This window comes from Gallus gallus, chromosome 5 (assembly GCF_016699485.2).
Source record: "Gallus gallus isolate bGalGal1 chromosome 5, bGalGal1.mat.broiler.GRCg7b, whole genome shotgun sequence".
Taxonomy (NCBI): domain Eukaryota; kingdom Metazoa; phylum Chordata; class Aves; order Galliformes; family Phasianidae; genus Gallus; species Gallus gallus.
The window spans coordinates 6437152-6455695 of NC_052536.1; the positions used below are offsets into that span (position 1 = coordinate 6437152).

The 18544-nt window shown below is 38.4% G+C and overlaps 1 protein-coding gene across 9 annotated transcripts in view; it reads right to left on the reverse strand.

The window, feature by feature from the left end:
• Positions 1-1003: 1003 nt before the first annotated feature.
• Positions 1004-18544, reverse strand: part of KIAA1549L (KIAA1549 like) — a 109192-nt gene continuing 91651 nt past the window's right edge. For 5 of the 9 annotated variants that reach the window (XM_015286324.4, XM_015286328.4, XM_015286325.4 and 2 more), the window contains 4 exons: positions 17121-17218; positions 15788-15933; positions 13021-13172; positions 1004-9731 (listed from right to left, as the gene is read on the reverse strand). In XM_015286324.4, the coding sequence (XP_015141810.1) occupies positions 9450-9731; positions 13021-13172; positions 15788-15933; positions 17121-17218 (678 nt within the window). In that variant the 3' untranslated portion in view covers positions 1004-9449. The remainder of the gene's footprint in view (positions 9732-13020; positions 13173-15787; positions 15934-17120; positions 17219-18544) is intronic. The other 4 variants (XM_025151249.3, XM_015286326.4, XR_005860076.2 and 1 more) reach the window with 3 other exon arrangements.

The following is an 18544-nucleotide window of genomic DNA, read 5'->3' on the forward strand; positions in this document are numbered from 1 at the left end:
TTTCAGTAGTGAATGCTGCCCGGCAAAATCACCAGTCCTGAATATTCAGGGCTAACATACGCAAGAGCAATACTTAATTCCAGGAATTCTGGCCTCTCCTGGTTGCTTGGGTTACTGACATCTAGATAATGAATGTAAGTTAATTGGAGGTGCTCATCAGGAAGAGTTTCTAGCAGCCAATGAGCAGAGCATTTGGCCTTTCTAAGGAAACATAACATGATTAACAACACAGGTCAGTTAAAATATATTTGCAAAATAGGCTGAGATTTTGGTCTATCTTGAGAAAACAGAACAACCCCTAAAGTCAATTTAAGCACTCACAGTGACAACTTAGATATATATATATAACAATATCTTCAGTATGCCATCTGTCCAGAATCTCAGCAGTGATATATGTATGTTAGAATCCTCATTTCTTTCTATGTTGGGGAGATCCTTTCCTACCTCTTTTTTCCTCTGAAACTACAGCAAGAGGGAGGAAAGGGAAGACGTCTTCCTTGTAGTAAAATGAACTTTTATTTCCAATTTCTTGCATCACAAATCACACAAATTGTCCAAAACACATACCTGCATTTTCTTTTCTCATTTCACTTCAGGCTGACAGCAAATAAACTTTGGCCCGAGTATATACTTACGAAAATAATAGAAACTGAATAACAAAAAGGAGAAGACAAACGGGAAATGAAAGCAAGGACAAAAATTTACAAAGGAAACACCGGATTGCAAGATGTCCTCAAAATCATTGTGTTTGCAGGTTACTCTTCTGCTCACCTCTGGAAGGCAGCAAATACATCTCTTCAGAGGGAGCACCACTGCTGCAATTCACTATTTTATCCTGTGGAGATTTTTAAATCCCTTCCCTATCCTTTGCCACGTTCATCCCTGAGAGCATGAGTGACAGTGTCTCTATACAGGCCCAGAAAGCCTGGCTGGTCCAACCAAAAGGCATGCTCACACTTAAAGGCAGCTGATCTACAGAAGAGGACACAGCAGGAACAATCAATAAGTAGCAACAGAGATTTTAAGACATCTTTTATTTAATGTGCAAAATTGCCAAGAAATAACATGTACAACTTCAACTAAGCTATAGCAACTAACATGAAAAAACTACGCTACACAGAGATAAACTTCATTTCTGGAATCACCCTACAGTTAAGAGTACAAACAAAGCCAGTTGGTAATGACCCAGAACATCTTAATTGTCTCCTTCTTAGTGATATGTAAAATTCAAATTCTGGTACAGACAACTTTTGTCATTGCAAAAGGAACCAGCTCTTGGAGATCTCCTTTCCAATTGTATAATATAAAATATTAACTGATTATTTTTCTTCCTCTTTCAGTTTAGTCTTTAGACATGGCTTTCCAAATCACTCTCAATTCTGCAGCTCTCACTGACTTCAGAAACCTAATATAAGCATGTCCAGCTGAAACACACTTAAATATTTTAGTTATTTTCAGATGCAGCCATTACAGTTTAGTTGAATCAAGCTGTGAGTAACAAAGATAACGTGGATACTTGTAATAATGCAGAGCCGGTCCTTTCTGTAACTCAAAGACGCAAGAGAAGTTCATGTCATCAATGTGAGATGTGCTGCATGGGGAGTGACAATTTATGTATTTGATATAGCACCTCTGTAAAAAAAAAAGTAGAAGCTTTTATTAGAAAGTCTTCCTACAGTATGCTGAAATAGTATCAAGAGGTTTTTATTCCCTTGTAAATTCATCTGTATTTTAATGCTGCCAAAGGATTGGATAACTTACAGTCCTGAACAGTTACCAAGATCCATGAAATAATAAACAATGCTTCATACTGAAGTATCAGCTTCCACGCCAGGGTTTCATCATTCCTAACCTTATCAGTTAGCTGAGCCCCTCACCAGTGGGGTGAGGAGGGGAAGCACCTTCATCATGCTTTAAAGACAGCGATGCTGAGGCATAGCCAGATTACGTGCTTTGCCCAGGATCAAGCCAAAACTGAAACAATGACAACTGAACTCAGATTTCCTAATTTCCAGTTATCCATAACCAGCTACTACCCTGTCTTTGCACAATTACAAGAGACATTGTGTTGAGGGACATGGTTTAGTGAGAAGTATTGGTTGATGGGTGGATGGTTGGACTGGGTGATCCAATGGGTCTTTTCCAACCTTGGTGATTCTATGATTCTATGATTCTATATTTAAAATGGTTAAACCACTGTGAGAATGTTGGATCAATCCCACTCTCCTTGAAGCAAGTATTTTTTCAGTAAGTTCAATGGAAGACTATCAATACTCATGTGTCACCATAATGACGCTGTCAGTATCACACAGTAGAACACAGGCCAAAGCCACACAGTGTCACAGCTAATTAAAAACTGCATCACGTATGTTAGCCGATACCTTTGTCACACCTGCAGTACCTCAATAAGCTGAAGAGTGCAGGTGTTTGAGTTTCTTCAGAAGCAAAATTCAAAACACACAGATGCAGCAAAAGAAAATTGCTAAATAAAAATGAAAAGTCAAATAGGGCAGGAATATCTGTGCTGTGCACGTTTCCTTAACTAGAACCAAAGAACTCCTCAGAATGGCTCCTCTAAGGAGCTCTTGCTGCTGGATTGCTCAGTCCTAAACCAACATTCATGCCTTAGTAAGATGAGCTCCATTTCATTTTCTCTATCCAGTATGACCTTGAATACAACTTGAAGAATTCAATACCCATACAAAAGCTCTGTTGGTCTCCCCACCATAGGAAGTAATAGTAAAATTAATCTGGAGTAAAGTGTATTTTTTTTACTGCTTGCAATGTTGAAATCAGGAGATACAGGGAAAGACAAAGAATAAACCTCAGTCTTCCTTCATATCACTCTGATTTATAATTCTGAAATAGAATACACTCTTTATGTTTACATTTTTCTACTGCCTTAACAAATAAAACAATTAAAATCTAACAAATACATAAAATTGATTCCAAGCAGTTAATTTCAGAGTCTTTGCTCCACCATAGTTATCACCCCCTGAATACTTGGTGTCCATCCATTACTGAAACAGAAGGTTTAGTATCTATCCCTCTACTAGAGTCACTTGTATTTTAGATACTACTAAATACCTGGCATAGGCTGCTGTGTTCTGCTGTATCACATCTCAAAGCACGTATTGGTGAAATGCGTTGGTCATACATGACCTAAAAGCCACTGAATCACTGTAAGAATTCAGAGTGACGGACCCACACATTTCTGTTTTATAAATGCTTAATTCTTTACATTCTTTACAAGGTGACACTGGAGCCTGCAAAGAGTCAGTACTCCTTGCCAGGTAAGCTTTAACACCAGTGTGTTACACGGTGTTGAGACACTGGTTTACAGAGCATAGAAATGCACTGAGCTGCAGCCGAAGGATAAACTCTGGGAAAAAAAATCGCCTCCTCCCCAAATATCAAACTGAGTGGAATCAACTTTCTCTGCTGTTCACAATTCTTTGACCCCATCATTGCCTAGTATGTGTATTTGCAATGTTACAACATTATTTACAGATTATAATACATTTTCAAGTTATTCCTTGAGAATTACTACCATCAAACTTGGAAATTCAAGGAAATTCAGGCACTTCTTAAAAGAATTACTATTTTTTATCAAATGCAAAAGCATTAAATCACTGAAATATCTCTTCATGGTGTTTGTAAGTACTTTCAGTACATCTGCTGGGCGTTTGGCCACCCAGCAATTTAAAACCCATTTCTTACCCACCTCAGAGCCCCACCAAAATCCCTGTCCAGACTCCCATGTGTCACATGTAGCCCTGATCAAAATTTTCCCGGATAACAGGAATCCCCACGTGTGCAGTTTGCTGACTGCTTCTCATCCATTGGGCACTGCCAAACATTTCTGACCGAGCACGCAGAATGTGACCAATACTTTTGATGAAATAACAATCGGTGTTCAATACAGTTATTCTCAATGAAGACACTGCAGGTATGCCTTTATGTCTTGGCCATCTAGAAACTTCCTTTTAAAGTGCAAATCAGTACCCAGTTCATTTACTATATAAATGACCTATATAAATATCATTTCCACAAGTAAACTTTAGTATCATTTATTTACAAGACAATGGCAACAGTTCATAAAAGCATTCTCAGTGAGTGTTCATCCTCATTTTGCATCTCTACACTTTAAAAAGGGGGAAAAAATTAACTGTGAAGCATTTTCATCAGCAAGAAAAAAAAAATCCTACAAAGTCCTGGAGTTACTGACAAAAAATTAACCCATGAAAAGAAAGTCTAGCACAAAAAGTTTAAGTAATCATTTGACATACTGAATCCCTATAGCCCTGTTGCAAAATCTACAGTATGCTTGTAAATAACAGAATGAAGAAGTTTGAGCTGATTCGTTTCTTTTCTTACTCACATTGTTTTAAATAAAATGCTCAGTAGACCAGCAGTGCATATGGAGACATCACAGAGAACTAGGCAGATGGATCTACCCCCATGTACTTATTTTAAAAGTACACATTACTTACTCAAAAAAAGCTGTGTGTTTGTATTCTTTCAGAAGCGAAGTTGAGTGGAGAGAAGAAATAACTGATCCATGAGATACTTTAATAGCACTGTGAGAAGAAGGCTGCTGTTCCCTGCACCCACTGTGATAAGTGAGCTGTCCTATCTCAGCAGACCAAAATTCCCTGTTTTACACAAAGCCCTTATAAAGGAAAAAAGACTAATACTTTTAGTACACTAACATACTGTCTGAACACCTACCCTAGTGGCGTAGTAAAATCTATATGAGATGACCAACAACTTGGTGTTTTATTACGAGAACTTACTCCAAGTAGCTGGAAAGCAGTCATGGATTTTGCCCCTTTTTCAGGTGGAGCTACACAGAGTATGCACATGGCTTGTGCAAGGGAGTGCAAGCCATGACTGATACACTCTCTTGCGGTAGACTGAGTGTTAATTTATACTTATTGGTCATTAGCATTGAAAGCAATACACCTTTCCAAGGCATGCTGCTTTAAACAACCATTTTCTAGTAGGTGTAACTTACCAAGCATCAGAAGAAGCCATTGGTCTGGCTTACACAGAACTGTTAATTACCTGTTCATGTTCTTCACACTGTCTCATGCTTGTTCTTTTTATCCAATTGCATGTCAGTGAGAAATTGAAAGCCACTGAGATTTGCTTATGTACAAGAAAAATAAGATCAAGACCACCACTGATTTACAGTAACCTTGTACCACCAGACTCAGAGCTGCTCACACACGGACACGATGTGCAAGGTCAGCTAAATGAAGCAACTTCTTGTGCTAGCTTGGAAAAATATCATTGCTTTTAAGTTCCCTCAGACTTAAAGGAGCAGACATTGAGCTGTTATATTTACAAGGCAGACCTGAAAATATACATTCAAATGTAATTCATCCTTTACAGACATCCAGAATTGTGCCAAGAATTGCAATTAGTTTTTATGTACCACCCCTTAAACAAGACAGATGCCTCACTTCAGTTCTGCTACTGACTTCAATGCTGCTTTCTCTACCTGCTTTGCATTTAATCTTCCTCGCATTCTTTCCTCCACTCCTCCCCTTTTTAAAAGGTAGTGTGGAAAAAAAAATACTTAAAATAATTTTCCCATTTCTATATAGGATTTACATGCACCTCTATCAGCTTCTCTATAGAACATGATTAGATACACAAGTTGCTCATATTTCTACAGTGTTAGAGCTCCTCATTAAAGTATATTTTCCTTCAAAAATGACTGCCAAAGAATGCCCTCTTACCCTCTTAAAGTTACTCCTCTATTAATGCCAATGAAACATAACACACAGTATATTCACTTGCAGTGAGTGGTTATTACAAACCTACTGAGAAATACTTTTATGTGCGTTTCACTTGCAGATGCTTCTAGTAATGATTTACAACTCTGAATACAACTATTGGTTTGAACATCAACATGTTTGTACACAGAAAACAGTATTTTCACCTCAACATTTAGCAACATTTTAAAGAAAATTGGGGGACTTAGTAGAAAAGTGAACGTGATAGGAATATAGTCTGATGATATAACATTACACAGGTGTACTTTCTCCTTTGAAATCAATATTGAAAAACTCTACTGTAATTGTAGCCATACAAAATGTTTATTATTTTACAAATTATTTGTACACTATATTTTCACTTTATCATTGCTTTGTGCTCAGACAGTATAAATATTACAGCATGTTTTTCTTACACAGGAATGTCCTTACTGTCTTGATATAATCTTACTTAGCACGTCAAAAAAATACAGAAACGTTACAAATAAGATAGAAAGCCATTATGAACGAACAATGTAAAATGCCTTTGTGAATAAAGTGCACCACAATGGTTTCAGAGTGATGATTCAGGGGATGTTCAGTGGACTGCACATCATCAGTACAATACCAAACAAAATTAATTCTGGAAGTCTAACAGGTCTTCCGCAGCTGTATGAAGAGTACTTTGTTTAACTTTACTGGAATTGTTTGTCTTTCTAGAAGGCTATTTATTTAAGTGGTTCTTTTGGTGTTAGGGTTTTCTATTTTGTTCATTTTGTTTGCATACAGGCATTCAAGCCCTGTACCGTGCATGTAATTCCCAAACTTTTTCATTTTCAGCATGGCAGATAGATGCTTGGCTTTACACTAACACACTTTTTGATGGAAATACTAAATAAGGTAAGTGGAAGAACGGGTACAGATTTACAAGTAGAGCTGAGCATCCCAAAGATGCTGTTTAAGTCTGGTACATCCTACCTCCTGTGACTCTTTTGGGGACACGTGGCATCATGAGCCTTCCCAGTCTGCAGGACTGCTGCTGCTTCCACACTTGCAGCTTTAAGATAACCCTGCAAAACTTGAGTCAGAGACACAGAAATTTATTTCACAGGGCATTTCACTCCCATTGCATAGAAGGGCCTATCTACATATAAAATTTCACTGGAATAACTAGAATAATCACTCAGAAAGTAAGTTAATAAAGCTGATGCCCAAGGCGGCTGACACAATTTAATGCAGATTTCCCTTACCAAGTTAGCTTAATCCGGTTATGAACCAGGTTAGGCTGAATAACTGTAAGCTGCTCTTAAATTATGTCTGCACTTGTGTTACAGCAAGTGAAAAATAAGCACAGCAGTGTTCAGGTGATTCTAGTGAAACTTGCATGTATGAACAAAAGCTAACAGAAAAGCTCAGCCTTGCTCTCAGTGAGCTGAGTTCCCACTGAAGCCAGAACTTATCATTTTATGGCATGCTGAGTTTGGCCCTTTGTTTTTAAGTTATTTTTAAATGCAAAATTTTTAGGCAGCTATTTACACAAAAAGACATTTGGATGTATTGTGTTACACTGATAAGATCAGTATTAGTTAGCTGACAGGTAACTGAGACGGTAGTCTGTCTTTAGAAGACTTATATTTACACAAAAGATCCAGTTTCTTTGGTTGCTCAGTATCCAAGTCACCCAAATGTGTATTTGTGTATTCCAGATGCTGCATGTTAATATTGATCATTAAAATTATTCATCTGTTTGTTTTTTTTGTTTGTTTGTTTGTTGAGTTTTTTTTGTACTTGGCTTATGGAAACTTTCTGACTATTGCAGCCTAGTCACTTGTATAAACATACAGCAAGTATATACATTGAGATTACAAAAATACATTTTATTTATATCTGATTTTTAAATAATAAAAATGAAATTTCACATTAGTTTAAAGATCAGCTAGCATTCCAAAAGCTTCTGCAATACCTAAGGTCTCGGAGCAGAAGATATCAGTATATTCTAGGATAACTATATATCATGATCTCAAACAGGGTTTATTATATGATTATTTGGGGGAAAAAAATAGCTCTGTATTAAAAGTTTGTGCTTCATCAGTGTCGTCTTCTTTCCCCTACTCTAGTCTCACACCTCCTCCTCTCATTTTACTGACGGCCAAAAAGCTAAACTAAGCTCTCTTTCTCACCCTGGTAAAGACCAAAGAAATTCAAGAAAATGAAATGATCAAACAAAATAACATAAGCAGTTGAGAATAACTTGATAACTTACTGAAATGAAGGACATTACCTTTAACTCCAGTTGACATCAGACATGCCCAACACAACGTATTTTGCAACAACTTCAGTTCCCGAAGCTAGTGGCCAAAGGAACTGAAAACAATTGTTCATGATCTCCAACTATTCTGTACAACTGCAAAAGACAAACTAATGTCCTATTCAACTGGTTTGATTTTCTTTCGGGATTGGATTCAAACAATAATGCAGTTTAACTATTAGTGACCTTTATCTTGAGCAATGTACAGTCAGCATCATTTCCAGAAATGCCCTCTTTTTTCAAAGCACACAAGTGTTTTCATTAATCCAATTAACCGTATACTTATTTACATGTTAATAATAATAATCGGGTCCTCTACATTCAGAACTTCCTACATGTGTATGCACTGTTCCAGTCTGATCAAGATCAACTGTGGCTTCAGGTAGCACTTCAGTAGATACCATTGTTTAAGAAAGAGAAAAAAGCACTGTGTTAAACAGAGGTTGTCTTGTACAAGCAGGTGAATTCACTATTCCAGGTTGGAAAGACTTGCTCAAAGGTCTCATGTTTATCAGCTTCACATGCATTCAGAGTGAAAAGCCTGAATATAGAGCAAACACAAATAACCGTTTTTCATTTCTCCTGAAAACTTCTAGCACCAATTTCCTTTGTTAGCTCTTCACAAATTGTGCTCTCTCACATTGAAAAAATCTCCTCCATAACTCATCAGTGGCATTCATGGACAAGGTAACCATTAATTATCAAAATATCATTAGTCTCCTCACAGTCTTCTCTTCTTTCACTTCTTTGTACTGTAAATAGGATGAAAAGAATTGGGGCTATTCACAGGACATTTATTAGTATTACTTACTCATCTCAGATTCTTTTGGTTTGGTTACAGTCTCTGGAATGAAAAGGCTGCAGCAACGCAGATAAATTCAATCAACATTCCTTGTACAATGTCCCGCAACAAAGAATTAACGTGGCTGCCACACCTACCATGGCCTTTAGCTTTAGCTTGCCATTTTCCGTTGTTTTCTTCTTTAATCAAAGAAATAAGGTTTTGACATGCAGAAGATATTTTCTTCAGCAGCTCTGCATTTGGGCCTGCAACTGAAACACTGCATGGCACTGACACGTACAGCAGCATCTCTAGTGATGATGGGTCATAGTATGAGTGCCAAGTGACAAACACTTGCATATGATCAATATTACCCATTTTAAAAGTTACCTGGCAGCATTTCCTTAGCTGGCAAGTAGAATACATATCTTAGGGTCCTGCTGCTCTACTGCAAGTCGTTTCATAGCGTTGACTTTTCAGATGGAGAAAAATGCCATCACTTTGCACAATTCACTGCAGGTTTGTAAGTGAAAATTAAAGAGGTCACTTTCTCGGCTACTTCAAGTTACAATGATACAAACGCTGTGCACAAAAGACATTAAACCTGGAACTCAAACATATCTGTTTGCTTCTTGGCCAGTTTAGCAACTTCTTCTCTTATTGCCTTTACTAGGGCAGCTGTAGAAATGTTGGTGAGAGGAGCATCAGACGGGTCGTTTTCTGTCAGGCTCTGCTGAGAAGCTGTGGCAGAGGGCAAAGGAGCTTGTTCCAAGCTGGGATGAATGCTTGATGACTGGCTGTATTGGCGAGGCAGTCGTGAAGGAGAATTGTGTTGGTAGCGGGGCCTTGGATAAGCCTCGATGTATCCAGGGAGCGGAACCTGTAGAGCATCGTAATTACACCAAATTATACAGAACAATTTATCCTTAGTGCTGCCTGGCAGGTAACACAAACCTCCACAGGGTAGAATAAGACGCGACAGATAGGAACCTATAACGAGAATGCAAACTCTACATCCTGAAGTGTCAGCTGACAAACGTACATCTTTGCATGTGCCATTTAAGCACATATGTCAGTAAGATAGGTACTCAACTCTCCGCACTGTGGCAGCACTGAACAACTACATTATCACTGTAAAAAAGCCAAGGAGGAGGCTATTCTGAAAGTGTGTCCTCTCTGAAGTAGCCAGCTCTACTGTACTTCAGGACACTGAAAACCCAGTACAGAAGAATCTTCTGATTGGGAGCTATAAGGCAGGCTGCTCATGAGTATTAATTTTCCTTCACAAATCCACAAACTTTGATACCAGTTTTCACATTCACAGTAAACTTAAGTTCTCGGAAGTTTTTTAATGCATCAGATAAAAATAATATTTATTTATATTTTGCTGAAGTCTGGAAAATAGATACCTACAGCCCTCCACGTTAAAGGGCTTTATGCTATAACAGAAGGCAACCCATAACATATTACTAGGATGAGATAATTTCTCCTCAAGGAAAAATCTCACCAACTCATTACTATAATCCACTCCAGTGAAAAGGAAGATAAGTCCAGTGATGTTTATTTTGAACAGATTTCATTTATCTTTGAATATCCACATTTACTGTAAGGTAATCAATAAACTACCACTGCATTTAAGCACTGAAAAGTTAATTGACTAATTTGTATCACTCTAATTGGGAAGAATACATGTCTTTAGCTTTTCAAATGCACTGAAGTCTTGTACAAATATGTAATACAGACAGCCAGGCAGGTCTCTCATCTCATCTTTGGATATCTGTAGGATATGTTAGGTACCTGACCCACTGGGGTGAAGGCTTTGATGGATATGCCAGAAGCAGAATTTCAGCCCTGTACGTGTCTACAAACAGACTCAAATGTCAAGATGTGAACGTCTGCCAATTTTTAATACCTTGTGGGGAATATGGGACTTCAGCATGAACTTCAGAATGACAACTTCTAAATTTCATTTAAATCTTGTTTTGGGTCTTGCCCTGTGAGACCTTCACAAGCCCCTTGGTGCTTTTGAAAATGTTGCCCCTTCAGGCATCTAAAAAACTATGCAAATCTGACGAATAGGGCTTACAAGTGCTTTATGGGATGTCGGACATCCACCAGGTGATGCACAGCATGTCACACACATTCAGTGTGGTGTGATGACACAGACATAGGAAACAGGCATGGTATGAAAGTGACTGTTAAATGCAGTTGCCTCTGTTTAGTTTTCTCAATATTTTATTCAGAAGACAAACATTTTGGTAGTACAACACATGGACACGCCACTAGAGGCCACCAGGTCCCTACTTTCACTAAGCAGCACCTATCAATTTGGAAAATAAATGCATTTTTCTTCTCTCACAAAGTTTAGTGCTTCAATACTTACCTCTTAATTGAGAAAACAACGTTTCAGTAAATTAAGTTTACAAGACAACTCCTGTTTCATTTGCCACCCTGGTGTTTAATTTACAATCCCGTTAGTGGAAATGCATGAGAAGTAAAGAATCTCTTTTTAAAGACTCTGTTCTTACTAAAGGAACTGAAGTGTTTCATTTTTACGTTTTTTCCTTTTCTGTTATATCACAGAAGGGCTAAAAGTCTGGCTAACAACAAGTCATTTAAACCTCTGTAACAGATAAGTGAAGTTGAAAGGAAAACTCATTTCCTTTGAATTTGAATTCTATAATGTCACAGTTAATTTTCAGAAAGCTTCTCACCTCCCTCTCCATCCCTTTGTGTACACAGCAGAAAGGAAAGCCCACTGGTACTATGTGCTCTTCTCATCTCTTTCCCTGAAGACAAGGAAACCCCCAGGAGGCCTACATTTCCTCTTCCAAAGGAAGGAAACTGGGGGTCAGAGCCTTATTTTCCAGTTTAGTCTGGTTTGTTCTCAGTCTTCACTTTTCCCAGGTGATACCTGATTCTTACTTATGTCATGGAACTGAAGCCAAGATGCAAAAGGGAAAAAGAATACACAAGCAACAGAATACTTCTCCCATTTTTTGTTGTACTTTTTTCTTCTTATTGAAAAAGTTTGAATTGATGGTTCAGACACAAGTAGGCCTCTTGAAACTACAGTTTCAGTAGGATTACAAATAAAAATGCATTTTAAACCAAGATTTTCTGTGTTTCCATTCTGGAAAGGGAATCTGTATGATTTCACAAGACTTCATGTGTCAGGAGCACATTAATAGATACACTTTATATATAAATATCTTTTTTCTTGACAGTTCAGCCTACAAATTCAGACTTGCATCTGAGAATCAAATTGAATTCTTTTCCTCTTATACATCAACAGCAGCAATGAAGATCTGGCACAAAAAAGCTGTCCTCAGGACCATCTATATGACCTTATTGCCTCTTGCTTAGTTGCTCCAAGGCAACTATTTGTCTCCAAATGCAGTTCACTAAAATATTCTGTTGATGATCTGCACAAAGAAATAAAACCCATCTCCTGGTTTGTTTAGCTGAATTGGTTCTGCATAAACATTAGATGTAAGCTCAAGTGGCAGAGTCAATCTTGCATTTTTTTTCCTTAATAGCATTAAGTTAAGTGTCTAAAAAAAAAAAAAAGCCCCTAAATGATAGAATTTGTTTCAGACATGATAAACTACTGCAATTCATTTTAGGATCCCGGTTTCATTTCTTTGAAATGCGGGTATACTTCAGACTAAAAATTGGATCTGTCCAAGAGAAGAATTGTGCAATTAATTATTTAGTTTAAGATCTGTCACTCCCCGCAGAAATGCTGCACAGCAGGGCTGTGGCAGAGTTGGGAGCTACTATCTGGGAGAGGGGCTGTCTTGAGAGAAGTATTCAGGATGGAAAGATGCTCCCCAGCTTCCAAACAGCACAAGGCCACTTTGTGAGACAACAGCATCACCCACTACCTACCAAACATTTAACCTCTGTCTTGGGGAAAGAAAATTGTATCTGACACACCATCTTTGAATGGGTGCCAGCCTCAGAATTACTGAATGATGTTTACAATTCACCGTATGGACAAATAAATACCTGTACCCCCTCTCAGAGATCACTGATAGATCTCACTGCTAGAGATTATTCCCATTCAGGAAGAATCACCCTGCTCAGATTCTTTGCTGATTGCTTAGCATCACTTAAGACCTCTTTTGTGTAGAAATGCAGATCGTTAGAAAAGCAAGGATACTTACTGAGTCTGCCCACTGTCCTGGTAATTCATTCTCTCCAGCATAGGGCATCCAGGCTTGGTTCCTGTATGCTGTGGGTGGTGTTGGGATAAAATAGCCTGTGAAGCCAGGTCGGTTTGCTGCTGGTATGGCAAACACTGCTGGTACTGTATTTCCTATTAAAAAATGAGATTGTATACAATTAATAGCCAATCTTTTAAGTTGTAAATTAGAAGATATTAGTTATGAAGTAAATGTTTGTTTTTTTTTCTTTTTTTTTTTCCAGTGAGAACATGATTGCCACTGGTTGGATGTAAGGCTCCCAGCAGCTGACTAACACAGCATCTTCTACAGAATGGTAGAAAATACTGAAGAAAATGAGATTTGCAGTTTTCCATACAGCGATGCAAAACCTTTAGATAAAGATATGAGGACTTACTCCTAAGGACTTGGATCCTCGTAATAAAAGATTCCCTCTAAAACTCTGAATCATTGCAGAAAAAAGGGCTCATTTTCCATAAGCATTTGTTTCATTGTATTCAATTTTTAGCTGCTGTTACCATGGGTTTCAGAGTATTGCATCTTTCTTTTCAACAGCAGGTTATGAAGCATTCAGTTTATAGTTACATTATCCTACTATCTCTAGACACAAGACCTACAAAACTGAGTGATACATCTAAAAGGCTGTAATCTCAACAACTCCATCTTAAAATTCAGTGCTTCCATAAAAAATACCTAGACTCTGCCTGCTCAATTCATTTCCCAGCAGCAGCCTATGACTGCAATGAATTATGCAGCTACCACTTATATAAATATTTCCAAGGACTGCTGACATAAAATCTGCTTTCCTATGTCTTGATCACGATATATGCGTAGGGATGTCTAGGAAGGCTTTTGTTAGAATTCCATGACCTTACTTGATGTTAAGTAGGAGAAAACAGCTTTCCCAAGACAAGGTTCAACCAGATCTCTGGATATGGTTATATCTGCTCATTAATGTAGGCTTCAGCACTCACAGAGATTCACAAGAGAAGGTAGTTCCTTCTGCCATTACTGAGATTACACACAGTATGTACCTAGGCAGTCCAGAAGACCACCACTTCCTCACATACTTCCACTATTTCTGGAGAGAAGCCATCATAATTCCACCTATTTGCCAAATTTAAAGTATAATCTGCTTGTCCGGTAAGACTTCTTTCCACTAGTGTCTCTTTAGATAGAGATACAAACACCAGCATTTGCATCACTGGTACACTAAAGCCTCATTCCTAAACCCAGATGGGGAGAAAGCTCTCTGTTGTCTTTATCATGTAGTACAGCTTCTGTTCCCCAAAATCTCTTTTAATTTAACCACAGCAAAATGAGCAGCTATACAAATTGAACACTCAAGAAGCTGAAATACCAACTTCCCCCCAACTCTTACTGCAAAATCATTATTTTAAAGCTGATGTTGATGGGCTGCATGAGGGCAACGTTTGGTCATTTCATGCCCAACCAGCACCTGCAGGAAAGCTTTTTCCATCTATTGATCCGATAAAAATTTATTTTCCAATTAGAGCATTAGAAATCCTCATTTGTTACACCTGCAGGTTCCTCACAACTCTCTTTATCTTTCCCTGTATTATAGCCATTTATAGGATCTCTCCCACACGAACCTTTCTTCCAGTCAGTCCTAGAATAAATCTGGCCAAGTCCACAGTGTACACAGAGGTCATTTTGTGTCTTCTGAAATGCAGACACTCTTGAGTAGTAGCATAACATACCTATTTGTAACATACAGCAATAAAACCTCTGCATCACTGGAAACTGTAGGAAGGTATATCACACCGAACATTGCTGCAGTTACGACAATAGAGTTTTTGGCAGTGTGGCATACTTTGTAGTTCAAAATACTCTTATATGAAAGGGTGGCATCTGCTCCTTTTAGACTCACATTGCAGAAGGTACTGTGATAAAAGTGAGTGCACAATGGATCCTTCAAACCTACTGTATTTAATTAATTGCAGATATGCATTTCCACAGTACTATTCTCAGCAGATTTTGAATACAATGCAGATAACTCTCAATTACTTCTGAGGAAGATAAGAAAGAAATTATTTGCAGATTAACAGTCATGTCTAATAAATCTGCCATTTACAAAACTGAAATGACAATGTAAAAGGTTCTAATCTTGAAAGCTTTTTTCTATAGTTCTTCAAGAAAACATTTAGCCAATGAGAAGTTGCTTCCAGTCTTCTCTGATATTTGCTGGTGACAGCCTTTCTCTGTGCAAGGCTGTATTTGTTTAGACATATGACAATTGCTGGTGTGTTCAGAGGTCTGCCAGACAGCTGCCTCTTGCCATTGAGCCCCATCAATACTGTAACTTGTGCTCTTGACAACCAATAGCCTCTGTATCAGCTACACAATCCCCCCTATAGTTTCCACTGGATTTTTGGTACATATGAACTCTTCTACTGGACCTTAGTAGTTCAGAGTCCTGATTGGTGAGCCAGCAGAATGACATACTAGAACAAAGACCATCTGGGGGGGGGGGGGGGTCTTACCTTCAGAAATGACCACATCCCTTTCCTTTTGCAGGATGAGCAGTACTTTACAACGTAGCTGCCTCTGCATTTGCAAAGGGGCAATCCTTTATCTGTCCCCTTCATTTGTACCAGTAGAAATACCTAATACCTTCTTTCTCCAAATAATTGTGTGTTTTTACTATATCTCATCAGCTTGTTTATATGCAAAACAAATCATGTAGTTCTCCAAGTTGCAAGTTAGGTGTGCAGGTCTACTTTCTCACCTGAGTGAAAAGCTGATTGATCAAGTGGGCCTACAGACATTGGAGCTCTTGAACCAGGTGCATAAGATGCTGGATCATGATGCTGAGCCTGATCTACCCCACTGGACTCTGGTATTCTCACTTTGCTGCCAATATCTGATGTAGACCTGTGCATTAAAAGATGGGGAAAGAAAGAAAGAAACATTTAACATCCTGACTATTGGACTAGACAGCTGTATATGTGTCTATGAGCTACAGTATGACAAGCCTGCTAGGATTAAGCTAGCCAGTTTTACTCTGGCGTGGCAGAAGTTTGGAAAATGTCTGAGAAATACTTCTTCAACCTGGCCACTACTTTACTAAGGCATGTTGTTATGACTGCAGGGAGCTTTTGCTTACTGCACCAAACAAATGCCTGTGATATGCAGTACAAAAACCAGAGCTGTACCATAGCTCATCAACACAAGATTATAGAAAACACAGGATAGATGATAAGGTGTCATAAAGTAGTCTAAACTGCATGTGAGAAGTTCTAGCATCCTCTGAAATGATGCGTCCCAGCTGATTTACAGCTTTATTGATTTATAGCATTATTACACAACAGTTATAAAACAATATGCCAAAAAAGTGTCCATATTCTGGATATTTGGACGCAGCTAACAGACAATCGGAAAAGTTTCCTTTGTTCTTAGTACTCTACAGTAATTCTCAGTAGGCTTGCAGTGCCTCTGAATTACAGTTGGCACTCTGCAGTGTACAATAGCACAACACTGTAGGCTAAATCAGCTCTTCCACCACAGAAGTGTGAAAATGTCTTGAAATGCATTTCATGGAGTGCCTTACCCTGAGGAAGACGCAGTATACACTGAGCTAAGACAATCAGGCCTTTGCACATAGTTGGCTTTGGAAAGACAGGCGTTAGATATCTGAAAGCTAGGTGGAAATCCCCCAGACCCAGGATACTGACAACTCACCTGTATCACACTGCAAGTCCTCAGAATAGAGAAAAACAGGGAGAATGATGGTGCAAGCTATCTGTTGCACATTTGTTACACAATATTTCATTATGCACTGTGTGATTTGGAGTCATGCGTGTTTTAAAAGAAAGCAGAGCTAGGCAAGGATTTCCTAATTTTATTGAAACGGATGAGCTAATAGAAGAGAAAATTTGCTGTTCTTTCTTTCCTCTTGATGTTAAAGTGAAAATCAAAATAGCATGTTTCTAATTTCATGAGTGTTTCTTTATTAACTGGATAGCTCGCAAGTGCTACTTGAGGGTTTGTCTCAGTTCTTACAAAAACTGTGGTTTTTAGAGATATGTGGTTTTACTGAGAATAAAGTAAAAGTTATATACCTCCTGAGAGAGGCAACAGCCACAGGACCGGTTCTGGGAGGGACAGGAGGAGGAGGAGATCCCATCACCATCTCAGGAAGCTGAGAAAATCTATAAGCCTGTAGGAGAGAGAAACATTTTCTGAAATACCAAGAGATCCACATTCAAATTAAAAAGGAAATAACCTCAGAAATCAAATACTCATTTCAAGTGCTGGCCAACTAGAAGCTATTATTTTGTGGCACCACTGGTAATGGAATTTTATTAGAGAATTTACAAAGCTTGGGTGATTTTTAGGATACAGAAGAAAACATGAACAAATGAGTTCACAAAGGCAGGGCAGTCTAATTAAAGCAGAACTTATTAAACTCTATCATTGTGACACTTGTCACCTTGCTGGGAAAGTAGATCTGCTATGATTATGTGAGATTCCACAGATAATTTATATTCAAAGGAAAAAGATCTCTGAATTTTCACATCACAGAATCATAGAATCCTTAGAATTGGAAGGCACATTTAAAGGACATCTAGTCCAACTCCCCTGCAATGAACAGGGACACCACAGCTAGATCAGGTTGCTCAGAGCCTCGTCCAGCCTGGCCTCGAGAGTCTCCAAGGATGGGGCATTCTCCACAAGTAAAACATTTTAAAGATTCAGAAAACATTCTCAGCAACACCTGGTGAAATGGAACTGCCCGTGAGCAATGCATATTTCAACTTTTTTTTTCAGCCTTGGAGAGATTAAAAGAAAACTCTTCACCAAAAAAAACCAAGCTCTGTATCTTTCTAAAGCAATAATAATTCAAATAATTTTGAAATAGAACAGCAATTCAGAGGAGCACGCAATCAGCCCACTAACTCACAAAATGGAGCATCTTGCTCACAGCTATTCTGGCTTTCATCACTTACAGTGATGGGAGGACAAGTAATTGTGTGTATGAAAGCTGCGGTGCAAAGGAAACAGCCTGTAGGACAAAACATCCCTTCTAAATTCTTTGATATGCTGTAAGTTAGAGGCCACGATTTGGCTAAATATGCTTAAAGGTAGAGGGATGGAATCAGTGTCTACAATACTGACACCTGTATTCTACCCATTATGCTTTATTTATTGTTTATTATGCTTTTACCGACAACACTTCAGAGAAACACAAAGATCAGAAAGAGCAAGCGTGGGGGAGGCTGTGCAGTATCAAAAAATATGCATTTTGACAAAGCTAGCATCTGAAGTCCAACAGTGGGGCTTTGAACTACAGGAGATGACTCTGCTTCAGTCAGAGACTCTCCCTCGGCAAACAGCAGTGAAAACTAAAAACATGTTACCATGGGATGAGTCACCCTCTTTCTCCTGCCTGTTGAAAGAGCCTACAGGATTTACACTATTAGCTCAGACTTAACACCTACATCTAGGTTTGAATTTGGCAATATAAATCCCACACTAAATTTCC